This window comes from Dunckerocampus dactyliophorus, chromosome 16, assembly GCF_027744805.1.
Source record: "Dunckerocampus dactyliophorus isolate RoL2022-P2 chromosome 16, RoL_Ddac_1.1, whole genome shotgun sequence".
NCBI lineage: Eukaryota > Metazoa > Chordata > Actinopteri > Syngnathiformes > Syngnathidae > Dunckerocampus > Dunckerocampus dactyliophorus.
Genome location: NC_072834.1, coordinates 19215342 through 19242156, shown reverse-complemented (window position 1 = coordinate 19242156; position 26815 = coordinate 19215342). Strand labels below are relative to the sequence as shown.

The 26815-nt window shown below is 44.4% G+C and overlaps 2 protein-coding genes across 2 annotated transcripts in view; one reads left to right on the top strand and one right to left on the bottom strand.

Moving 5' to 3' along the window:
- The window catches only part of tecta (tectorin alpha), a 77406-nt gene that overhangs the window by 14416 nt on the left and 36175 nt on the right, over positions 1 to 26815 (bottom strand). The window contains exons 14-21 of the mRNA XM_054755789.1: positions 26213 to 26625; positions 25529 to 26099; positions 24860 to 25455; positions 23992 to 24565; positions 19355 to 19983; positions 3729 to 4058; positions 3416 to 3632; positions 1776 to 1984 (exon numbers count right to left, since the gene is read on the bottom strand). Of these exons, the coding sequence (XP_054611764.1) occupies positions 1776 to 1984; positions 3416 to 3632; positions 3729 to 4058; positions 19355 to 19983; positions 23992 to 24565; positions 24860 to 25455; positions 25529 to 26099; positions 26213 to 26625 (3539 nt within the window). The remainder of the gene's footprint in view (positions 1 to 1775; positions 1985 to 3415; positions 3633 to 3728; positions 4059 to 19354; positions 19984 to 23991; positions 24566 to 24859; positions 25456 to 25528; positions 26100 to 26212; positions 26626 to 26815) is intronic.
- On the top strand, positions 10319 to 18757 carry LOC129168921 (syncytin-A-like). Its single transcript, XM_054754759.1, has 2 exons — positions 10319 to 10654; positions 15921 to 18757. The coding sequence occupies exon 2, from the start codon at positions 16924 to 16926 to the stop codon at positions 18127 to 18129; it is 1206 nt and encodes a 401-aa protein (XP_054610734.1). The 5' UTR covers positions 10319 to 10654; positions 15921 to 16923; the 3' UTR covers positions 18130 to 18757.

Here is a 26815-nt window from a genome sequence, read left to right as displayed (position 1 = left end):
TCACCTACCACTACTTTACAGTCACTGATCTCCTTCAGATGACAGCGTCTACACAAGATGTAGTCTACCTGTGTGCTCCTACCTCCACTCTTATAGGTCACCCTATGTTCCTGCCTCTTCTGGAAGAAAGTATTCACTATGGCCATTTCCATCCTTTTTGCAAAGTCAACCACCATCTGTCCTTCTGCATTCCTCTCCTGGATACCAAACCTGCCCATCGCAGGAGTGTATGTCACCTTTTACAAAATAAAAAACTACATCAATATATAAAAATATTAAAAATAACATTTGTCCACCTTTTTACAAAATAAATATATATATATAAAAAATAGAAAAAATAAAATATAAAAATATGTAACTATGTAGGCCTGTCACAATAATCAATAAATCAAGAATAAATAAAAACAAACTTGGTAATTTTGCCAGCCTCGATAAACATGACATGTTTGCCTTCCTCCCCTCTCTCTACCAAACAGGCTGGATGACTAGAGGTTCACTCTGTGCATCCGTCTCAACACCTGGGCGTGTTGGTTCTATAGCAGAATGACCAGAGTGAGTGAATCCTCCTGTCAGTCATTCAGTCTCTTTGTGCCAGCGGGGGAAGTCTGGGCTGCTAGCAAGTGCTGCAAGCCTGCAAGTGAGAAAATGCAAATAAGAATGAAGGTAAAATTTGTTGTCGTGACAGTCCTGTAATAAATATTTAAGTGACCCCAGGCATCCTTCAATTTTTCAGAATGTGGCCGAGGTATCACGATGCGTTAAATAGTTGTACAGTTTGTAATTTCGCATACATTTCCATAAAAATATCTCCAAAATCGTATGGGATTTCACTGGATTTGCTTCAAGGAGATGTAAGTAATTAAGCCCTGAGATGGCTCAAGAATGAGCAGGAAAGTTCAATTTCATGCAGTGTTGTTTTTCCGACAGTATAACATTGAAGAATAAAAAAACTCACACTGGACCGCCGAACAAACAAAAATGTCCCTAAAACTGCTGTAAATATCAAATACACTCGGTCCCCAACTTACGAACACAGTTGGTTCCAGACGACCGTTCTTATGTCGACTTGTTCTTAAGTAGGGGAAAAGGTAACATTACCAATGATGTAGGTACTACATGTACGTGTATACATATACAGTATATGTGTATGTATGTAAATATGAGTTTGGATGCAGTAGTAATATTAAACGAGGACAATTAATGAAAAAAACAATAATAAAAATGATATCATAATACGTAATGATAAATGTTATTTACCTTTGAAGAGGAGTGTGGTGGAGGAGGAGTTATTGAAAAAAAGGACAAATTGTTGTCGTCGTTAGACTCTTCTAAAAGAGGTAGTGTTCTGTGGGTGGTGTAGAATTAAGCAGGCCTATTAACTCTTCATAAACTTTAATCACACGCTCTGTCTGGGTTGTATCTTACAGCTACAATTTAGCTTTCAATTTAGCTTTATCTCCCCAGCATGTAAATCTCCCTCTGATGGTCCCATTAGCTCTAACGCTTCCTCTGTTGGTCCCATTAGCAGTGTCACAGTGCCCTCTACTGGTCATGCATGTACAGTAGCAGTAGAAATACTGATGGAGCGACTACAAGGCAAAATAAAATAAAATATGGACCAGTCGGCTTGTGTTCGTATCCGCTAATGTTCGCTAGTCGGATGTTCATGAGTTGGGGAGCTAGTGTATAAGAATGCATTTTTTTTTACCGCTTTAAGAATATCACTGAAATCCACTTACAAACGCTAAAGAAATTTCTTGGTGTGTGAGACTGACCTCGTAGTACTTGCCGTCTGTGTAGCAGCCACAGTCTTGAGGTAGGATGCAGCTCTTGCCGTTGACCACATAGCCCTGGTCGCATTGGCAGCCTTCCACGCAGTCGGGCGGGCCGCCGCTGCAGTCCCTCTGGCCGCGGGTGGGGGCGCACTGGGGCGGGCAAGGTGGCATGCAGCTGGAGTAGTGGCTGTTGGGAGGACACCTCTGGACTGGGCGCACAGAGACACTAGCTTATACATCCACTCGTGCACTAGTAGAGTAATGAGGTGTTTAAACATCAGAAAAGCACTCGTTCAACACAATGACTTACACATCATCTCACACAGGCGGATGAAAGCACACTTAATAAAAGAGCATAGATGATCCACCTAGCGGACTATTTGTTGAATTACAGTTTCATAAACCTATCAGCTGAAAAAAAAATCCAACAAACTATAATTCCAATGAATAAATAAATAAAATAACAGTTTAAAATAGTTTAACAAAATGTCCGGTATTAACTAGTTTCATATGCATGTTCATAGCTATCGACTATTTTATTAAATTGTGTTATTTGGTATTTATATTTTATTTTAATTAACATTCAAATATATACCAATACATTCGACGTACACATATAAATACAATCATAATCAATTATATTCAACTAATAAATTCTTAAAGTGATAAAAGATGAGTTATAACACTTGTTATTGTATTTTTATTCTCTGTACAGTGTCCTTCAGGCTGCAAAAAGGTGTTTATAAATCAAATGGGTTTTTCAAAAAAATAATTTAACAAGATTGTAACCCCAGAAGATTATTGTTCAATGTTATAAGACTTTTAAAAAGAAATTTAAAATCATTGTCATTTATAATAATAATACATTAATATACAGTACACCTCCAAGGGGTTTCCTTCCTGTGGATGTGGCGCCACCATCAGGAAGCACAAGGTACAAACGAAAGCGCTCAGCCATTCAAACTTCACACAAACATGTACTGTATTCTGTATTATTATGCTGTAATGTATTATGCTGACATTTTATGCTTTATTACCACATATTTAAAAACTATCACCAATTTCGAGTAAATGAGATGGGTTTTCTGCAAAAAAATGAAACAAAAAATATAGATTTTTGAAGAAAAAAAGAACAAACGTGTGGGTTTTACCACAATTAAAAAATATTTTTTAAATAAAAAATATGAGTAACAATGCTTGGGTAACAATTCATTTCAATTAAATTCAATGCAATGCAATTTATTTTATTTTATTTTATTTTATTTTATTTTATTTTCATTTCATTAAAATGATTTATTTTAATGTAATTACATTAAAATAAAAACATTTCATAAATTAATTTTAATTTAATTTAATGTATTTTTTATTGTTCATATTTATTGTATTTAATTTTTAAAATAATTTTATTATTCCTTTAATAAATATTCATTTTACTATAATTCAATTTAGTTGAATTTCTATTTCATATTTTAATTGTACTGACGATGGGACTACGATGGGAAATTTCATTTAAATAATAATAATAATAATAATAATAATAATAATAATAATGATAATAATGGAACAATTCTGTATAATAATAAAATAACAGAAACAAACAAAAAAAGAAGCACTGATAATCACAGTTCCGTCCAACTTACCGCAGGGTGTGTCGCCCCTCCATCCAGTAACAGGCACGCTGTGGCTGTGACACGTGCTGGCGTAGACCTGCAGCCAATTACAAACTGTCTCCAGCGCTCCCTCATCCAAGCAAGCGTCCTGCAGGCAGTTTTGGTAAAAGAACGCTGGCGCCACCTTGCTGTGGCAGCGTGCAAACACGTCATCTCGTTCCACCATCAGGCCGCACAGTGTCAGGACCTCAGGATCCATAAACACATAGAGTCCATCTCCCAGGTGGAAGCGGATTCTAGCACTGACGCCGTCATCACTGTCCTCGTCAGTGTCCATGTTGACAAGAGCGGTGTCGCTTGTCGTGCTTTTATCCCCCAGGCCGCATCGTGGGCAGGAATCCCCGCAGCCCACCTGGCAGAAAGCGTCCCTCTCGGCCCAGGCCGCCCCCCAATCGGTGTTGCTGAGTGTGGGCGGGGTTAAGGGCAGGCCCTGGCAGAGGCCGCAGGATGCGCTGTAGTGGTGACGAGGCAGAGTCAACAGCAGGAGAGTGTTCCAATCGAAGGCCACCTTCAGGCCAAAGTCTGTTTCCAGGATGAGGAGCAGTCCTACGGTGAAGATGCTGACCTTGCCGGGACCCAGCTTTAGGGGAACGGATAAACGCTCCTTATTCACCTAAATCAAAGGAACCATATCAATGAATTGTATGCGTTATCTCTAAGGAACTTAAACTTAATGGATGCTACACGCCTGCCTCCCTGTGAGGCAGTAGAAACCATTGTTATCCTGCTTGGTTCTCAGCAGCGTTTTTTTTTGTGTATTTTTTCCTACTAGGTTTCCAGCAGCGCCTTTTGTTAGATTAGATTTTTTTCCTGCTATTTCCGTGTGTAGCAGTGTCTTTAGTTTGTTCTGTATTTTTCCCTGTGACAAGGTCGGGTGTGTTTGTGTTCTACTTTGTTTCTTACCTTTGTCTTTTTCTACCATTTTGGACACTTTTTGTAATAAACTTTTGTTACACGGACTGACTCGCCTCTGCATCTGGGGATCCTGTATACTGGCTTTGGCCACACGTAACTGCTCTCAGGATAATTGTCAGATTTTTTTAATGAAATGACTTAAAGACAGCAAAGTATACTATGTTATAGTATTATTATAAATATAATGATAATGGTCCACCGATTTGAAAATAAAACTGAAATTATTAATACATAATTTAATCAATATTACTGATAATATAATTAACTACAATAATCTTATGGGGTTAAAATGTAGCATTCCCGTGTATTTAATACTAATAAATAATATTAATGAGGAGAGGGACTATTTTTGAAGAGTAAGGGTACAAATTATAAAAAAATTAAATAAAAAAATCTTGAGAATTTGCGGAACCTTGAATGCTGAATTAATTATTAGTAATTGACAAATTATTATATTTTATTATACTGACACAATGGGAAATTTGATTTTAATAATTTAATGATAATGGAACAATTCTGTAAAAATAAAATTACTAAAAAAAAAAATTCCACATTGATAATCATGGTTACATCCAGACTGTACAGTAAGTAAAAAAAAAAAAAAAACGGAAATACATAGTGTCCCACTTTGGTATTTTATATTTAATACAGAGCAGTGATTCAACTGTGAAATTAATGTGCTTTCATTAGGGCTGTCAAAGTTTCCTTTAACGGCAAAATTTTTTGGGACGCACTATTAACCGGCGCACGTCCTGTTTGACCCTCAGCCCACACCGTAGTTTGAGGAAATGCAGCGGTGTGGAAGTTGTGACGCTACAAGCGGGAACAAATATTGAGCAGAAATGGACAAAGAAACGAGTATTTTGAAGCGTAAGTGTAGCTTCAAGCCCTGGTAGATGGCTCTCGCAAAAAGACCAAAGTTATTCGTGTCTACTGTCGCTGTGAGTTAAGTTACTGGTGAGAAGTGAAGTTACTAAGTTACTAAGAGAAGTTACTGGTGCACTGCAGGTATTTTTTTAGCATTGCCATTTATACCGTGGTACCTTGGCATACAAGTGTCCCAACTAAAGAGTGTTTTTTAGATGCGCGCTGTCTCTAAACTGATTTTTTGCTTTGAACTGTGGGCTAAAATTTGGGTTACGAACTGCTATAGTTACCGGTAAGCATAGCCGAGGACAGCTATTTGAGGGCTTGTGTCAATGTGACAATGGCTGTGTCTAAATCCGGGGTCTGCAGCCTACCAGTCCGACAAATCTGTCCTCTTTCTCCATTGAAAAGAAGTCTGCAGTCAAAGCATCCTTCGTGGCCCATCATATCCCAGGATTCTGGGATTTCAAAATGTCAACATGACGGCGGAGAGCGGGGAAGTGTAAGTATTACTTTATTAATAAACTTTGGTTTGTTTGTAAGTCATTCGTGCAAGTTTGATGTGCGGAGCCCTTGGATGTAAAGTCTTAAGTCTTTCTACGACGTGAAAGTTTCACTTTGATCTTACTACCATGATTATGTAAATGCATAACACTTCATATTACGTACATTCATGCAACAACGTGCGGTCATTATTTGTGTTTGTGTACATCACGTACATGTTTTATTGGGAAATTCTGTGTGTTAACTTTTATGAATGTGTGTACTTGTGTTAATGCGATGTTGGGTTTGCATTTCTGTTGCTCCTGTCTTTAGAGAAGTCTTGGAGGAAATGCACGGGATCACAAGCACATACAGTAAACCAACAATAAAAAATATTAGTATTTAAAAGTTGAGATGATAATTTGGCAAACAAAATGATGTTTTCAGTGTTTAACATGTCCATGAATAAATATTGTGCTGAACTACTTCTCTTGTGATTTTCATCTTCAATCCAATCCAATCCAATCCACTTTATTTATATAGCACATTTTATAAACACTGTTTCCAAAGTGCTGCACAGACTAGCAAAACCATAAATAATAAGTCAATCAAGGAATGTAAATGTAAATAATAAGTACAAATTACGACGATAAAAACTAAAAGATCAAATAGAAACAAAGAAACGTACTACAATAAAATATTTAAAACAAGAAATCGAAACAATAAAAGCCAAAAGTCCAAGAAGTAGGTAAAAAATAAATAAGTAAATTTAATTTAAAAAACTAAAATAAATAGAACCAATAAAAAACTTAAAAAATAATAAAAGACACAGAGGACCACACGACTCACGCCGAGTTAAAAGCCACAGAATAAAAGTGGGTTTTAAGACGAGACTTAAAGCTTTCAATTGTGGGGGCCGTTTTTACATGAGGGGGGAGAGTGTTCCACAGCTTTGGGCCAACTACAGAAAAGGCCCGGTCTCCCCTGGTCTTAAGTCTGGTCTTAGGCACCACCAGTTGGAGCTGGCCTTCGGACCTCAATGTGCGCGCTGGAGCGTAAATTTGGATGAGGTCCGAGATGTACTGAGGGGCCAGCCCATTCAAAGCCTTAAAAACAAACAATAAAATCTTAAAATCAATTCTAAAACGCACAGGCAACCAGTGCAGGGAAGCTAAAATTGGGGTAATATGCTCCCTCTTTTTGGTTGCTGTTAAAAGCCGTGCTGCAGAGTTCTGGACTAACTGTAAGCGAGAGAGTAATTTATGGCTTATTCCAGAGTAAAGGGCATTACAGTAGTCCAGACGCGACGAGATAAAAGCGTGCATGGCTTGTTCGAAATGTTGCAATGATAAAAATGATTTGACTTTGGATAAAAGCTGAAGATGATAAAAACAAGATTTTACAACGGCATTGATTTGTTTGTTAAGTTTAAAATCACTATCAATGATGACGCCAAGGCTGGTGGCTGTGGGATTGACATGGTTTTTCATGGGACCCAAGTCCAAGTGGGGGTCATTATTATTAAGGATGATAACGTCTGTCTTCCCCACATTGAGCTTTAAAATTTTTTGAGCCAACCAGACCTTGACGTCACTAAAGCACTCAAGAAGGAGAGTCAGGGGGGCATGGTCATTTCTTGTAATTGGTAAATAGATCTGGCAGTCATCTGCATAAAAGTGATAGGAGATGCCATGCTTTCTAAAAATTGTGCTAAGTGGGATTAGGTTCAGAACAAATAGGATGGGCCCCAGGATTGATCCCTGGGGGACTCCACATTCAAGGGGGGTAGTAGATGATGTGAAGTCACCAAGTCCCACAGTAAGGCATCTCCCTGACAAGTAAGACCTAAACCAATCAAGGGCAGTCCCCCTGACACCCACACAGTTTTCCAAGCAAGATAAAAGAATAGTGTGGTCCACTGTGTCAAAGGCAGCAGTCAGGTCTAAAGGCACTAAAATGGCTGAACCACCAGTATCAGTCATTAAAAACAGGTCATTAAAAACCTTTAAAAGTGCAGACTCAGTTCTATGAAAGGCCCTGTAACCTGACTGGAAGGTGTCTAAAATCCCATTTTCATCTAAAAAAGGCTGCATCTGTGCAAGAACACTTCTTTCTAAAATCTTTGAGATAAAAGGTAGTTTAGAAATGGGCCGATAATTTGATAAAATCGAAGGATCAAGACCTGTTTTTTTAAGCAAAGGTTCAACAGCAGCCTTTTTACAAAAGGAAGGAACAATACCAGAGGACAGGCTGCTGTTGATGATATTGCACACATAGGGGCCAATAGTTGCCCACACCTCCCTAAAAAAGCGAGAGGGGAGTGGGTCAATGGGAGAGGAAGAAGGCTTAAGACCATCAACTACCTTGGTAATGAAGGCCAGCGACACAGGTTCAAACTGATTAAAAACTTTAGAGCACTGTGTCACTGTAGACAAATTAAAAGAGGGGGTGATATATTGGCTCGTATAGACGCAACCTTATTATTAAAAAAGTGCAGGAAATGTTCACAAGTGTCAGATGAGACTTCCAGTGTCGTGGATGGACTGGGGTTTAAAACAGAGTCAATAGTTTTAAAAAGAACACGTGGGTTGTTCACATTTTTTGATATCACATCTGAGAGGTATTTTGTTTTCTCAGCCTTCACTATGTTTTGATAACGCCTCCAACTGGCTTTGAGGGTTTCAAAGGAACCTTGTAGACCATCTTTCTTCCACCTGCGCTCGGCCTTTCGGCATTCGCGGCGTGCTTCTCGTGTGACATCGTTGAGCCCCACATCCTGTTTAGTTCTAGAGCGCATGGTTTTACGCGGGGCTAGACTGTCCAGGACATCAGCACAGGTAGAAGTAAAGCAGTTCATTAGCTGCTCAGTATCAAGAGCAGCGTCTGGAGCCATTGCAACCCGAGATGCAGTGGCGAACAGAGAGGCAAAGGCAGAGGCCGTGTCAGGCTTGATGGAACGGCCAAGGCGAGCAGGAGCAGGCAGGGTCGCACTGCAGCGCAAATCAAAGTCAAACATGACCGGACTGTGGTCAGAGAACACTGCATCCCCTACAGGGACATTATCAACAGCCAGTCCATGAGACAATACAAGGTCCAAAGTGTGTCCGTATATATGTGTAGCTCCTGTAACATTTTGTACTAAATTAAAAGCTTCCACCAACTCTAAAAAGTCTTTTGCCATAGGCGTGGAAGGGCAGCAGACATGAATATTAAAATCACCCACAGTTAACATGTCTGTCAAACTTTACCAACATTGCAGTGATAAAGTCAGAAAAATCCCGGATAAAGTCATTGTTGTGTTTGGGTGGTCTGTAAATGACCGCGCACAACAGCGGCTCAGACTGTCGCAGTTCGAAGGAGCTCACCTCAAATGAGGAGAAAGACACCATGGACAATGGCTTCTGGTGTAAGGACGTTTTTCAAAGAAAGTACTCTTTCTCAATCATGCCAACAGAAAAGATGTCCACCATAAACTTGACAAAGAACACAAATAGAATAGGATAGTTTTAAATGACTAAAGATAATCATGATCAGGATGGAGCTCCAGGACAGCCAGGTATGTGGTACCACCATGGAACATCACTGATGGCCTTCCAAACCTTCTCCTCCTTTGGCTTCCTGCACCTCATCATGACTTCACCTGCCCTCCAGCTTGAAACTGTGTCGGATGCTACATTGTTTTATGACATCAAGTCATATATGTGATCAAATAATACATATTAAAACTTAGAAATACTATGCAAGTAAATGGAGGTATTCAAAATGATCCCTAAATGCTGGCATCTACTGTACATATAAACACATTTCATAAATAATGTGTTGTTGCTGATCAGAGTGTTGTACAAATGAACCAAGTAGCCAACAAGAGACACGTGACACAACCAGGAAGTGTGAGGAAGGCTAGACCGTCTCAATTCACAAGGGTGGTTCGCGACTTGAGGAGGAGCCTCCGAACGTTTGGCCTTCGTCCACCGGGTAGGTTACTGGCCCTTAAATTAGACACAGCCCAAGACTGAAGACAAAAATGGATTTACTGTAAATACTGTAGCATTAGCAGCTCGAGCATTAGCAGTGCTAGCTAGTCAGAAGATTTTGAACACATTAGCAAAACATACGTACATTATAGCCATCTAATATATCTTATTCATTACAGGAGCTACCTCAAATTAACAATCCACCGGTACGAACATGGACTTTGTTTTAGAGAGAGGTGCACTGCACAAATATGTACATTAGCACGCAATAAGCTCATCAAATCTTACTTACCTTTATGCATTCCCACATAGATCAGCATTTGGCAACAAATAAGAGGTGAAAGAAAAAGGGGAAAAATACAGTATAGTAGTCTATCTGTGCAGCGTGAGAGAAAGATGATGTTGCATTCAAGGACCGTAAAGTCGCCGCTGGCATTAAACATGCAAAAACTGGGGGATTTCTAACTGTTTATTTGTAGGATTTATGTGCTTTGGTGCTGCTTGAAAATATGTTGAGTGTGTGTATTTGACTCATAACCCCTTCCAAGCTTGTTGTTATCTTCCGGCCCAGCCTGTCTGTTGCAACAGACAGGCAAGCTCATCCTACCCTTCCCGTCATGAATAAAAGAGCTCGCTACAGGAAGAACAGAGAGAGACTCCTTGTACATCAGCGACCCTCCGGTGGTTGGTGTCTCAATGATCTCCCTGGCTAGCCAGCTCATAAAATATACTCTGACTCAGCCTTCTTTTGTGTACAGTCTGAGGTTTTATTGATAGTAAACCTGACATATTTCTCTGGTGCCGAAACCCGGGACCCTCATATCCTCCGTCTGGGACAACGTGAGATCAACGGACCGACTTCGGACGTGACTCGTTTCCTCTCCTGGAGCGGGGGCCACCCCTTGGTCTCGCGAACACCCCAGACCGTTGGTGACGGGTCCCAAATGAACCAGGACTGTGCACTGAGAAGGTAAGGAAGCGTTTTCGTTGTGGGGAAACAGTAGGAAGGTAGATTAACGCCGAAGTAATGGTGTTACGGTAGCGATGTACTGATACCGCGTTCGAAGTACTGAACATCTATTAAGTAAATTCCATAAACTGTCCACAAGACATCACTAAAGGAAGTGTGGTGGCGCTCGGAAAAAGGAGTCATTGTATAATATTCGTCGAAAAAATAAAGCATGGGCAAAGCACAGAGCAAATAACTAGAAAACCACCCGGACGTTGTGTTTATGAAGCAGACGCACCCGGGAAGTTGTTGTTATCTGAAAACCTGGGTGACGAAGTATAGTTTTGAACCAACGTTCAAAACAACATCGGAAATCGCTAGGGTGAAGCGTGAAATAAATGCAGAAAGAGCAAAGGGGAAGTTGAAAAACGGTGATGATCAGGTGCGTGTCCTCGCCTTGTGGGATAAGGAGTGTAAGAAAAGGCAAAAGCAAGTGGAAGAAAAGAGGAAGAAGAAAGAAGAAGCAAACATCACAGCTGCAGTAAAGATTAAGCCAGATGAAGAAACTGTAGCCACAGCTCCGGAGCAGAGAAGATTGTAACAGCAACAACAACAGGAAGGAGCCCCACCACACCCGCAAGGCACCGGGGGGGGTTTTGCATACTAGCCTGCAGGCTAGAGAAGAACAGCAGAACCCACCCCCGTACCCCCAACATTTTTCGCCTCCCATGACTCGGTCACGAGGAAAGACTGAAGAACAACAATATCACACTTACACAACACAATCGACCTGGGCAGCAGCGCCCACAGGTGTTTTCCCCATGATCGCAGTGGCCAATCCACGCCATGGCGTGGATGGGGATGCCGACCCAACCATGCTGGTACACCGCCCGTGGACTCAAACTGAATGCGCAGACGCATGTAAAGGGCTAGGAGACGTAGAAGGAGACCCCATACAATGGTGTGTCAATTTTCGTGACTTATGCCACTCCTTCAACCTGAATGGTGTGGAAGTGGAAAACGCTTTCCGCACCAGTTTGGGTCACCGTTGGGGTCGGGTAAGGGCGGACTTCACTGGATGAACTCCGGAAGGACCGCCCATTGCCTATGACAACCCAATTCTGCGGGCTACGATCGAACAAGTGCTGGAACGGGTGACGCAGGCCTACCGCAAGGTGCCAAGTTTTGCTGAAATACAGGCGTGCACCCAAGGGGAGGACGAAAAAATACACGATTATGCTGTGAGACTCGAGAAAGTCTTCGGACATCACAGCGGATTCCCCTATGACCCACGAGAAGACAGCCCGTACCAGGCGAACTTCCGGCAGTGGCTCATGAATGGCCTGTCCCCACATATTCGATCTTTTATACAAAAACATAATGTAGCCCACCGAACTATGACCAGACAACAATTGCTGGAGTGGACAAAAGACAAGAGCTTAAAACTCTCGCCACTATGGTAGCAACACTGTCAACCGGGCAGGAACAGGTATGCTATCAGGGGCGTGACCATAACCGTAGGTCGCAGCAAAAAGGGCGGAACAGACCGCGACGTGAAGCCACAGAACACGATGCATGTTACAATTGTGGACGCACAGGTCCTTTCTATCGGGAATGCAAGGAACCCAGAAAACCAAGACCACAATCACCACAATGACGCCAGGAAGAGGACAGACAGAGAGATCATGTATATTATGAGGATGACAACACAGACACACAGGAAGTGGACATCTTTGACCTGTCTGTCCTCAACCTACAAGACTTCGATCCGCGGGATAATGATAGACCATACCGTACATTGTTAGTGGGTCCCGAACGCATGCCTGTTAAGTTCCTTTGCGATTCCGGAGCAGATAAAACAGTGATAAACAAGCCAATAAATGGTTTAAGAAAAAGCCAAAAGACCGTGGTAATGGTGGGTGCAGGGGGAAAGCCACATCTGCGCGCCTATTCAAGGCCAATTGAAATGGAGGACGAGGATGGAGCGGTGGTGACCACAACGGTCATCATGGCCCCCGATTGTCCTACCAATCTGATGGGACGGGATCTCATGGCCAAGTTGGGGCTGAGCCTGATACACCAACAAGGTAAATTAGTTCCAGAGAAACCCCAGGTGTGCGTAATGAAGGGGCATGGTGCACCAGCTACCTTTTATTCACTTGACTTGACACCGACTGGACCGCGCTCCATACGACAGACATTGACTGACACCGCGCAGCGATTGTGCCCAAAGGGGAAACCACAAACTGACTGGCCCCTGCATGTCACGTTGATGTTCAGACGTGACTCCCCACCCCCCGCCCAGTGGAAGCTAGCATTCGACCAGCTGGGCCCGCAGTCTGTACATACGAAGTATGTAATGGCATCCGAGAAAGGCTTCTCACATGCCCTTGTAGACTTGTCCCCAGCAGCTTATACACTGCTGGACAACAGGGCACCACATGTGTCTTTGATGAAGCCAGCCTGGGGTCACTGGAAAGACGTCGCTGTGTTTGCCCGGGAGGTGACGTTCCCCGGCCGAACACAGTGGACCGAGAGGGATGATGGCACCTTTGACGCTGAAGTGTCCGGGTACGGTAAGGTGACAGTATTACCGGCCCGCTGGACCACAGTGGCCACTCCCTCCATACATTTGGCGAAATGACATGTGCTGGCGCAAACTCTCACAGCGCAGGATTTCCCAAACGTTCCTCAGTGGTTTTGGTCGGTCTCAAAGACGGATGTGGGGCTTCTCACGACTGCCACGCCAGTGAGGATTGAAGGGAAAACCGGCCACCAGCCTCGGTTGCGACAATACCCACTGAAACCTGACGCAGTAGAAGGTATTCGGCCTGTTATACAAAACATGATTGAAGCTGGAATATTGATCGAAGATGATGCAACGCCGTGTAACACCCCCATCTTTCCAGTTCGGAAGGCTGATACTTCCGCTTGGCGGCTTGTGCATGATCTTCGAGCAATAAATCAGGTGGTCAAGACGCGGGCGCCAAATGTGCCAGATCCGCATACTCTGTTGAATGATCTGAACCCCACCCAAAAGTATTTCACGGTAGTGGATTTGAGCAACGCCTTCTTCTCCATTCCGCTGCACCCTGAGTCCCGCGGTTGGTTCGGGTTCACCTACAACAACTAACTGATGACAGGAAGAAGGCTGTGCTAGAAGCTCCCAAGCCAAATACAAAACGCCAGATGATGGCCTTTTTGGGCTTAGCGAACTATTGTCGGTCCTGGATCTTAGATTACGCACATATAACACAGCCATTGTTGGGCCTCATATACAAAGAGGAAATGGAGTTGTCTGCGCGGCTGACTTGGACGGGGGAGGCAGAGGAGGCCTTTCGACAGATCAAAGACGCCATAGTGTCGTCAGGGGTCCTCGCATTGCCAGATTATGACAAACCTTTCAAACAAACTGTAGACTGTAAGAGCGGGTTTATGACGTCAGTCTTGACCCAAAAATATGGTGACAAAGATAGACCTGTAGGGTATTTTTCAAAAAAGCTAGACCCGGTGGCCTCCGCTCTGCCTCCGTGTGTCCAGGCGGTATGCACAGCTGCTCTAGCGGTGCATGCCACGGCCCAGCTCGTGCTATTTCATCCACTAACACTGTGTGTCCCCCATGAGGTTGACGTACTGTTAACACAAACGAAAATGGGCTTTCTTTCCCCGGCCCGACACTTGAGTATAACAGCCACCCTCTTGTCCCAACCGCATCTCACCATCATAAGATGCAATACCTTAAATCCAGCCTCATTGATTCCCACTCCACAAGACGGGGACCCCCATTGTTGCCCAGACAGAATTCAGGAAAGCTGTAAGCCACGTGCAGATTTGGTCGATGTACCGTTGTCAGACGGTGACGTTGTCTACGTAGATGGTTCCTCCCAAAAGGCGCCAGATGGTACTACCCACACAGGTTTTGCTGTGGTATCAGCCTCCAAAACGCTAGTTGCTGGACGGTTGCCGGGTAATTGGTCTGCCCAGGCAGCTGAATTGAAAGCGCTTTGTGAAGCTTGCAAGTTTTTTGCGGATAGGCCAGTAACCATCTACACGGACAGCCAATATGCCTGGGGCACCCTCCACGTTTTTGCAGCACAATGGCAACGACGCAGGATGGTGTCCTCTACGGGCAAACCAGTGCAAAACGCAGAGTTACTCACAGAACTACTCCGAGTGGTCCTTCTGCCATCACGCATTGCCGTTGTAAAATGTAAAGCCCACACTTCCGGGAAAGACCCAGTGTCACTGGGGAATGCCCGTGCTGACGAGGCTGCCATAAAGGCAGCTCAGGGTCCTTATCATACCATGCACATCCTTGACACCTCCCCAGATCCTCCCATACCTTCACAGATTATGCACGATATGCAAACAGCGGCCTCTTCCCATGAATTGGCGAATTGGCAAACCGATGGGGCCGTGCAAACGTCCTCAGGCCTTTGGGTGGTTAATGGCAAACCGTGTATCCCTCGTAATATGTTCCAAGCAGTGGCTAAATTGAGCCATGGGCAGTGCCATGTCTCAACAGGAGGGATGATATCACTAGTACAACAATCATTTCATATACCCAAAGGCCTTACTACCTATTTTAAAATTTTTTTGTAGATCTTGCCTAATCTGTGCCAAACACAATCCTCAAGGGAATCTGCGTCCTCTGAGAGGAAAAACACCAACGGGCACATATCCGTTTGAAATTATGCACATGGATTACATTGAGTTGACCCCTTCTGGGCAGTATAAGTACTGTTTGGTTCTGGTCGACTCCTTCACCAAGTGGGTCGAATTGGTACCAACAAAACATCCAAATGCCCTAACAGTTGCCAAGGCAATATGCAAACATATCGTACCAAATCATGGCATACCTCACATACTGTGGAGTGATAATGGGACCCACTTTGTGAATGACATTGTAAAGCTGATGAGCCAACATCTCGGCATCGTGCTCAAACACCACTGTGGATATCATCCACAGAGCGCAGGCCTGGTCGAAAGGACAAACGGCACAGTAAAAGCGCGCCTAAAAAAAACTATGGAAGATACAGGCCGGACATGGCCTGAATGCTTATATCTGGTCACCATGTACATGCGTATAACACCTGCAAGTACAGGCATTACGCCATTCGAGGCTGTGATGGGACGCCCATTCCACCTCCCGTTGTGGGAAGGGCATCCCATACAGGACAAACAAGGAATGCTAGATCCAATGACTGAATGGTTGTGTAAGCTGTTCCAACAAAAAGAGGTACGAAGAGCAAATGATCTGCCAAGTGCTTCTCTTCTCCCTCAACAGACATTGCTGAGACCGGGAGACCAGGTGCTGATAAAGGTCATCAAGAGAAAGAACTGGTCAAGCCCAAGGTGGGACGGCCCCTTCACTGTCCTGTTAACCACACCAACTGCCTGCAAGGTTGCTGAACGCGCCACTTGGATCCACCAAAGCCAGTGCAAAAAGGTACTACAGTTGCAGGATGCAGATGGTCCTGCTCATCGTGATCCTGTTGGGAAACAGTAACCCCGGGGACTTCACCACAAGCTATGGCCAAACCCAGCAGCAGTGGCTACAGCAGACAGGGACGCAAATCAATTTGACCTCCATGGCACAAGCCCAAACGATAACCATACCTTTGACGCAGTTTCAATCCATTCTGACGTCACGCCACACCACAATACGACCTGTGAGCCGACAAAGAATACAAGGGGGCACGAGAAAGAATGGTGGTCCAAACCAATCGGTGCAACAGTGGACGACCACCCAGGTAACAAAGATGGCAGATTGGAAAGGTTACTGGTTCTACCTGATGTCGGCAGACAGCGAAAAAACATGGGAGCAGTGGAATAATTACATCACGTCCGAGAGTGGTGTTTATTGGCAGACCATGTCCGTGTCGACTACAGCGAAGCAGTGGAGACAGAAGGTGAGCATCACTAAGGGAGGGCCAAACCTGACTTTCCGCTTTGAACAAATGAGCGTGCTCCCAGGAAAGGACTCAAACAACTGCTCACGGCTGACTTTGTGGGCATGGACAAACGCGCATGCCCACCCCAGAGTACCTATACAGGTGTGTTACACCCCACCGTCAGAAACAAATAAGAATGACAACCCTGAACGGCCAGACATAAAGACGACCAAGACAGCCGTGGTAACAGTCATGCGAAATGGACAGCCCTATGTGGCAGAGGGAGTAAAGACACACGTACAAGGGGAACAGTTGGAAGACTTCCTGAAGCAAGAGACTGGCATCAAAGTGATCGAGAACACTTATTTGGAGAGCGTTCTCTGAATTGCTAAGTCTATGAAAAGGAACTGTATAGTGTGCCTGAAACCCAAGCTGTCGCTCTTTTTAGTACAACCCATTGTGGACGCGGCATGTGCATGGAACATGTCCACTAACGGGGAGAAGACTGGCAGCTGCACAAATCTCTCCAGGAAGTATCCGCTTCGGTCCCACCGAGATATTCCCCCCACCTTTGTCATCCCAGACAAGAATGCTAGTTTCACATGCTTCTCCCGCTCGAACTGTTCCACATCCCCTTGCAAGGAAATAGGTAATGTGACTGTCCTATGCAACACCACAGTGCCCAAAGACAGCCAAGACGATCCGACTCACCACATCCGCACCAGGCTCTGGTGGTATTGTGGAGGTGCGGCACTATATGGCAAACTAACAAGCAAATGGATCGGAGTTTGTGCTATGGTCACGGTGGTACAAGAGTCAACCACTATAATATTAGAAAACAACACTGACATGATCACCAACGTGACTGAGAACACCCGCAGAAAGAGAAGGAGCACGTTGGCTGATCTGAAAACATCTCTTACGGACGGGGGAGTGTACTTTGATGCCATAGGAATGCCACGAGGCATTCCATATGATGCCATGCTCATAGATGAGGGAAAAGCAGCTGCGTCCCACCTTCCCCTCATTTCTGCTGTACTCCCCATCATGACTTATAAGAATACAGGGTTCATATATTATCTAAATTATAAGATTGTGTTGTTGTATAATTTCACAGAACTAATGCATTCTCAAGTCGCGGAACAATTGCACGCCACCTCCGTTATGGCCCTTCAAAACCATTTGGCTCTGGACCTCCTATTGGCTGAAAAGGGAGGTCTATGCAAATTTATCCAGGATACAGGAGAATGCTGTACGGTCATTCCAATGCATACCGCAGAAAACGGCAGCATAACTCAGCTCCTGTCCTGGTTCCGAACCTATAGGGAAAACATGTATAGACAGGAGGGTGTGACCCCTAATCCAGTATTGCAGTGGTTCCAAGACACATTTGGCAATTGGAAAAACCCCTTCATTGCGCTCATCATGTCCCTGGCTGTTGGTTGTGTATTGTTGCTGTTTTTGTCTTGTTGCTGTAAGTTGGTGATATCGCGTCTGTTTGCTATCATGGACACACGCATAAATGTGGTACTGGAGGCTTTCGAGGCGCGCTATCATCTGGTGGACCAGGACAGTGAAGGCGAAGAGGACAATATGGTGTAAGGACATGAATGGACACCGGTAGCCACATCACACGTTTTCCGGCGGCCTTAAGTCGCAGAAAATGTCATTAAAAGAGTTCCAGCCTGTACAAATTGCACCTGAATGTGACTATGTTTGGGTTGTATTCCCAGCGTCCACACGGCATGAAGCTGCTCTCGTCCCATGCCAGAAGGGAGGGAATGGGGGAATTTTTTGTCTTCTCACGCAAACTAGTTATCGCTGCGTGAGGGGATTTTTTCGCCCCCTTCGTGTGGCCGCAGTCCTGCGGTGGGGATTATGAAGATGACTGCCCAAACCTCTTGAGGAGAGAAGGCATTTGTCTGATGTATTCAAATACCCACAACAGGAGGGAAATGTAGGATTTATGTGCTTTGGTGCTGCTTGAAAATATGTTGAGTGTGTGTATTTGACTCATAACCCCTTCCAAGCTTGTTGTTATCTTCCGGCCCAGCCTGTCTGTTGCAACAGACAGGCTGTGGGTTCATGATTCATATCCTGTTTTTCTTTGTATGCAAGCTCGTCCTACCCTACCGTCATGAATAAAAGAGCTCGCTACAGGAAGAACAGAGAGAGACTCCTTGTACATCACCGACCCTCCGGTGGTTGGTGTCTCAATGATCTCCCTGGCTAGCCAGCTCATAAAATATACTCTGACTCAGCCTTCTTTTGTGTACAGTCTGAGGTTTTATTGATAGTAAACCTGACATTATTATTTTTTAAATAAAATAATGTCCCATATTTCCAAAATGGATATCCCTTGACATAAACGTTGATGTACTTATTTACAAATATATAATATAATATATAATATAATTTTATTTTTTTTTATTTTAAAGTGTTTTTTTTTAAATCATTGTGCTTAATACCATTGATATCATTATCATTGTTTCGATGGTTGGGGACCCCTGCCTTGCACCATGCTTGGGGATATGATGTGCTCTTTTGCACATTTGGAAGTACTTTAAGACACTTTCATAGAATTGGCTTCTTTATTTTATAATGTAAGATTCATTGACCGTTGAATCGTAAAGAATCGCTTCGTATTGTTTGTAGACTGTATCGAGTCGTTCTTTTGAATCGTACCTTAACCCGTGTTTCTAGATGCGTATCGAATCGTTTACCACAAGATTTACATCCCTACTTATTATGGATAAAAACAATTTAATTGAAGTTGTTAACAATTACACAAATCAACAAAATTATGTTTAGATTGTTGTTTACTCACCATGGCGGTGTTCTTGTAGCTTCGAGTCACCTCAATCTTGAAGTCATAGACCTCCAGGACAAAGCCTCTCACCCAAACAGTCTGTCCCGTGTCCCTCTCCTCATTAAGAGCTGCCAGTTTAAAATGAGGCAAGCTTCCAGTCATGGCGGCATGGTCCCCGCTCCCTCTCTCACAGTTGCTGGTGGCCATAATGAGGCTACAAGAGCTCTGCAGCTCAAATGGAAGGCCACCAAACGGCAGGAAGTGTCCATAACCAGCTGCTACACACAGGGCCTCGGTGCGGGGCTGACAGTAGTACAGGCCATCCTCCTCTTGGCAGTACTCCTCAGGGCGGCACGGTGCCGGCAGACAGTACAAGCTGTTGTCGGAACCGTTACAGTAGCAGCGCTCCTGGCACTCCCGGTCGGTCCAAAAAGTGTGGTTGGTGGCCAGCTGGCGGCCGTGGCTGACGCAGCCGCACTCGCCGCGGGCCACGCACAGGCCGTCCAGCAGGGCGAAGCCGTCCTCGCAACGGCAGCCCTCGCGGCAAGGCAGAGGGCATGGCTCCTCAGGTTCATCCAAGCTGGAGCAGGTCAGTGGGCAGGCGCTGGTGCACTCGTCAAAATGGCTGTTGTCTGGACACGGTAGTGCTGGAAGAAACGGACGGTTGTTGTGGGAAGGCTGAGGGACAAGCACGGTGTATTAAACATCCCCTGTTATGCAAAAGTGGACATTTTAATGATGTTCTGACAGTAATCTGTGTCCCTTAAGTCTGTTTATGAGCAAACATCTCCCTCATTTGTTTGCTGTGCTTTTCAGAGAAGCGGCGCTGACACGCTCGCTTTTGAATGGACATGATATCACCTCTGACCCATCCCTAGCAAGGGGAGCCCACCCTTTGTATACGTCCACTTAAAAAACAACAAAAGAGCAGGCTTCACTACACATCTTAAAACAAAGCCTGTGCCTCTGCCGGCTATCCCACAGTCAGCTACAGACGAGGAAGCTGTAAGTCTGATCGTTGTGTTGTTCTTCGGGGGAATAGGCTAACCTAGCATGATGTTGCTGTTAAAATGTGACTGTGATGTTAGCACTTTAGCGTCACATAGCTATGCTAGTGTTGCTAACATTTGTGTCCTCTTTTCCCACTCCTTAATGTTACATTGATTTTAGTGATACATGGCATCTATCACGTTAGACAACCATTTATCGTGGTCAGTTGGTTCCAGACGAGACCGTGATGAGTGAATTTCAGCAAAGTAGGATTCCTTATTTATAAATTAAATATTTTCATAGTTAAGAGTATTGAAAACCTGATACGGAATACAGCTTTTAACATTAAGATGACGATGAAATAGCACCCCTATAGTCACCATTACACTCCTATTACGCAATATAGTCGACATTAATATAAACTCAGACATGTTAGCATTGGGAAAGTTCCTTTTTTACTTCCTGATGTGTGTGTCCAGTAATGTTACTGACACCTAGTGACAAGTGTAGAATTCTACATATCATCACAACATGAATGTCTTATAGTTGTATTTTAGTTCATTTAGCCATTTAATGCTTGAAAATGCTTAATTTAGGCAGAAAATACATACAATTTGCTTAAATATGCATAATGTTTGACTTTGACAGCAATGATTTATTAAATCCTATATTTTTTAAAAACCATGATAGAGTGAAACCGCGAAATTCAAAGCGCGACGCGGCTAAGGATTACTGTTAGGAGTGCCACGTTTTAATCATGTACGTTTTAATCTCACGAGATCTCATCAGAAAAGCTGTATCGTGAGAACAGGGCAGCCAGAAGCCAATCAATACGCTATGGCATGGCTACTATGAATGATAATACAGTAATACGGATGTGGCAGTGTGCAAGACATTATTGGAAGTGCACATTAAGTGCTTTATGCGCACCTTGCAATCCAACCTGCCTCGGTGTTTCCAGCGTCAACGTCAGTGAGCGACGTGTGGCAGTTTTTTCCATTGGAGTTAAACAGCTGCTTGCTACTTGTTGTTGTCCAAGCATAAGCTGTAGTAATACTACATTTGATCAATTTTACTTAAGATTTGTCAGATCAACCCACATAAATGTTTGGACTTGTCTGCACCGGAGATGTCCGAATCGGCCCGATATTTGCATAAAGATGTAATATTGGTCAATATCGGTATTGGGATTTTTCCCTATAATGAAAGGTGATAATAAACTTCTTTATATAGGCCTACGGGCTCCCGTATTTTCCGGCAAGCAAATGACCTCTTCAAACTGCCTCTCAAGCATGTAAACAACAGTTTGCTAATAGCAAACTAGCTATGCTAGATCCTTCCATCCATCCATTTCTATGTTATCCTCACTAGTAGGAATGTTACAATTCCTGGAAGTAAGCGACGGTAAAATCTGACACTGTGTATGTACTCGATTAGGAGAGTCTGTGGGGACGTCCGTGAAAATGCTGCTTTTTCATATGATATTGGGTGTAATTTCACTCGTATACATGTTTGTTAGGTAGACTACTCCTGTTGTTTACAGCCACGTTAAGAAGCTAATTGCTAATTGAAGCTAATTAGCTTCACAACAGAGATATGTTATCTTACACATACCTCTGTTGATATCGGTATCGGAAATTGAAAGTTGGACAATATCGGCACGTCGGATATCGGCAAAAAAGCTAATGTCGGACATCCCTAGTCTGTACCCTTAATTGACGCTCATTGCATTTGGCTCAGCGCCAAATTTCAAGCACCGGGGATCATCTGCTTCATGACACACCTCATACACAGAAGGTCCGTGCTGACAATGTAGCAACATTGTCGCTATCTTGTGTTATGGAATGTGGCTCACTGCTGAAATAAAATAAACAAAAACACAGCAAAAGTGGAAAATAGTGCAAAAAGGCATAATAACTAGAAAAAGTTAAAATGTTGATATTAGTAATTCATAAAAACACAAAGATTTGTGTTTAAATGTATAACCATGTATAAAGAATGTATACTGTATATACGGTGGTGTGAAAAAGTGTTTGCCTCCTTCCTGATTTATTTATTTTTTGGTGTTTGTCATACTTAAATGTTTCAGATCATCAAACAAATTAAAATTTTAAATTATTTTTTTATTATTAAGGGAGAAAAAAATCAAAAACTACATGGCCCTGTGTGAAAAAGTGATTGCCTCCCCCATTAAAACATAAATTAACTCAGATTAATTGAGCTCTATCAGTGTGGAAAAGGTTATAAAGCCATTTCTAAAGCTTTGGGACTCCCGCGAACCACAGTGAGAGATATTACACACAAATGGCGAAAACATGGTGAACAGTGGTGAACCTTCCCAGGAGAGGCCAGCCAACCAAAATTATCCCAAGAGTGCATCAATGACTCATCCAAGAGGTCACAAAGGACCCCACAACAACATCCACAAAACTGCAGGCCTCACTTGCCACAGTTAAGGTCAGTGTTTATGACTCCACCATAAGAAAGACACTGGGCAAAAACAGCCTGCATGGCAGAGTTCCAAGATGAAAACCACTGCTGAACAAAAGAAACATTGAGGCTTATCTAAATTTTGCCAGAAAACATCTTGATGATTGCCAAGACCTTTGGGAAAATACTCTGTGTTCTGACGAGATGAAAGTTAACTTTTTGGAAGGTGTGTGTCCCATTACATCTGGCGAAAAAGTAACGCCGAATTTCAGAAAAAGACCGTCATAGCAACAGTGAAATAGTATGGTGGTAGTGTGATGGTCTGGGGATGTTTTGCTGCTTCAGGACCTGGAAGACTTGCTGTGATAAATGGAACCATGAATTCTGCTGTCAACCAAAAAATCCTGAAGGAGAATGCCTAGTCATCTGTTTGTGACCTCAAGCGGAAACCAACTTCGGTTCTGCAGCAGGACGATGATCCAAAACACACCAGCAAGTCCACCTCTGAATGGCTGAAGAAAAACAAATGAAGACTTTGGAGTGGCCTAGTCAAAGTCCTGACCTGAATCCTATTGAGATGCTGTGGCATGACCTTAAAAAGGCTCTTCATGCTGGAAAACCCTCCAATGTGGCTGAATGACAACAATTCTGCAATGATGCTGCTAAGGGTGACCCAACCAGTTATTAGGTTAAAGGGGAAATCACTTTTTCACACAGGGCCATGCAGGTTTGGATTTTTTAAAATCCCTTAATAATAAAAAGTTTCATTTAAAAACTGCATTTTGTGTTCAGTTGTGTTGTCATTAACTAATATTTAAAATTGTTTGATGATCTGAAACATTTAAGTGTGACAAACATGCAAAATAATAAGAAATCAGGAAGGGACAAACACTTTTTCAAACACTGTTTATTTTGTTTTTAAAAAAAAGTCTTGTTGCCCAGTCATATTTTTTGATTGTACTTTTCTTAAAATTAATGCTAAAATCTCATCTTGTCTCGTTCTTGTGGACCCAATGTCATGCATAATCTTGTCTCCAGAGTTGTGTGTCTCGTGACACCCCTACTTACTGTATATGTAAAAAGTAGATACACAATATCGCTTCCTGGAGACACGCACTCTGTCTGAGACAAACAACTCATTAGCATTAAAGCTACACACACAGACACACACACACAACACAGCGGGTTGTGGAAAAATAGCACAATATGGGACTTATTAACCACCCCCTACTTACGGCAGTTGGTGGACATCCTCCAGGAAGCGACAACGACCTGAGCGTTCTGGCAGGCAGTGGCGTAGGTGTGCAGCGAGGAGCACAGCGCAGAGCGGTTCCCATCCTTCACGCACATGTTGTACAAGCAGTTCCGGAAAAACGGCGACGGGTTGACGGCCGCGTGACACGCCAGAAAAGAGCTGTTCCCCGGGTCGTTGATGTTGCCGCACAGCCATGCGCTCTGGTAGAGGCGCAGGTCCGTGCACGTCCGGTACAAGTCGTCGCAGTCGCCATTACACGTGATGTCGTCGGCAATGGAGGAGCGCCAGCCCTCCACGAACTGCTCGGCAGACTCAGCCAAGAGTCCGTTTGGGAGGCGGAAGTCGTCTTTGGCGTCGCTGTTAAAGACGCCGCACAGGCCGCAAGTGATGTTGTAAAATATGGTGGAGAGGGAGATGTTGATGAATCCCTGCTGCGTATAGAGGACACGGAGGCTACCGTGGGACTCCACCACGGTGGCGTTACCTGGCGCTCTGTAGATGGCTACGGTCTCCAAAGGATGGATGTAAGGAAGGGAGATCAGTTCACCATTGACCTTGGACACAAACAAGATTCATAGTGAGATACTAATCAGGCGTAGAAGTACCTCAGCGGCACAGTTCGGTTCAGTTCAGTACATTTGTCGTTGAGTTTCGTTTCGGTTTCTATGCTTTTTTGGTGTAGCCGTCGCAGTAGGATGGTTCACTTGTGATAGGGTGGCGTGTCGCGTTTATTTTTGTTGTTGAATCCACCTCGCCAAATACTAAGGTGCGATGGAAACTGATTTACCAAACAAGATTTACCAATTCGAACTGAACTGTACCGTACCACCAGGCTAAGGAATACTAACCTTGACCGCTTCCAAATCCATCCCTCCCACCTGAACCTCCAGGCTAGCAACTGTAACTACCACAGGTCTTTTCCAAGCAGGGCCTTTGTTGACCAGCCGTCTGCCTATCTTCACCTCCACCATTGAGCCGTTAGCTGGCGCAGCGCCGCACAGCCTCAGCAGGTAGTAGGAGCTGTCATCTGGGAACAGCAGGAAGGCGCCGTCAAAGGATGATGTCACAGCGTTCTGAGCCATTGAACACACCCCCTCCCTGCGAGGGTAGCAACCCAACTTGCCCACCTCCGCCCCACACACCTCGCCCTCCTTGCAAGAGTCGTTGAAGCAAGAGACTTCGCCTGCGATGCCGCAGGTACAACGGAGGCTGCATTCGGCCCCGGACCAAAAAGTGTCATTAAGAGGATAATAGAGGCCGTTGCGCTCACAGCCACAATCATCGCGCTGCACACAATGGCTGCCGCTGAGGACGTAGCCTGGATCGCACTGGCAGCCCTCGGTGCAAGGGTGGGCGCAGTACAAGGGGGCGGTGACGTCCGAGCAGGAGGCTGGACAGGCGCTGGTGCACACTTGGTAGTGGCTGAATGGTGGACATGTCAGAGCTGAGCAAGAGAAAGGAAATTGGGTCATTTTAGAAAAGAAAATATGTCTCCGGAGATTTAAAGTGAAACTCACTGCAGAAGGTGTGAGACCTCCAGGGTTGGATGGTGACACCCAAGGCCTGACAGGCTAGAGCATAAGCCTGGACGGCCTGGCACAGTGTGGTGATGTTGTCCTTGTTGCTACACATGTCGTAGACACAACTAAACACAAAGGCGGTAGGGTCCACCACGGCTCTGCAATCCCTGAAGGGTCCATCTGTTTTGTTGATCAGTCCACAGTAGTCGGAGGTGAAGTAGAACGCTTCCGTTAGCGGGTCGCACACGGTACAGTTATCCACACAACCATCTGTACACCGCCAGTCGGCGTCCTGCGCCCGCCAGCCTCCCCCGAGCTCCGCCACGCTTTCCGCCAGGGTGCCGTCAGGAAGAACGGGATCATCTGCGGGGTCATCGTTGTAGTTGCCACAAAGGCCGCAGGTGTTGTTGAAGTAGGAGCTAGGTAGGGATATGGAGGCGTAGTGCTGGCCATCGTAGGTTATGAGGAGTCCGAAGTCTGTCTCCAGAGCAACTGCCAACCCGGACTGGTAGACTCTGATTGCACCAAGCTGAAGCTGGACCGGTAAAGTCTTCACCAAACCATCCACCTACAGAGAAGACAAAAGTGAAGATTCTCAGTCATCTAGGTCTACTGGATTTTGCCTTGTTGTTGACTCCAGGAAGTCCAGTTGAGTCAGCTCATGAGGAATCAGAGGCTCACCTGAACAGTTCCCAGATTTCCTTTGGGCAATGTAACTCTGTGGCTGTACACCTCCACGGTTACATCTCTAAGCCAGGAGACATCAGCCACGCCACGGTCCTCATTTTTGGCCTCTACACTGAAGAAAGGCAGCCCTGCTACTTCCCAGCAAGGTCGAGCCAGCAAGTAGGTGCAGGTGCCTTGAAAGTGGTAGAGCAGGCCGTCAAAGGTGTGATAATGTGGGTCTCCGAACACCACGCAAGTGCTGGTGCGAGTAGGTTGGCAGTAGAAGCCCCCCTCCTGATGCTCGCAGGTCTCCAGCTGCCCACATGGAGACTCCTGGCAAAGAACCTCATTGTCGATGTCGAGACAGCGACACCGTTGAGAACACCGGTCAGACAGCCAGAAGACCTCTCCTCGTCTGTAAAAACGACCTAAAGACATTGTAGGAAAGGGAGACTTTAAAAGAAGAGCCAAAACCAGCTCAGTTGCGCTGCCTGGATAGTCAGAAAGCAATCGCCACCTGTGCGTCCGATTGACATGAGATCCGGTATGCATGTTCATTGTGACGGGATGCACAAAAATGATCAAGGACTATTTTTATCAAAGAACATTTTTGGCCAT

Coding starts and splice junctions, on each gene's coding strand:
- LOC129168921 (XM_054754759.1), top strand. CDS start 16,924: ATGAAAAGGAACTGTATAGTGTGCCTGAAACCCAAGCTGTCGCTCTTT.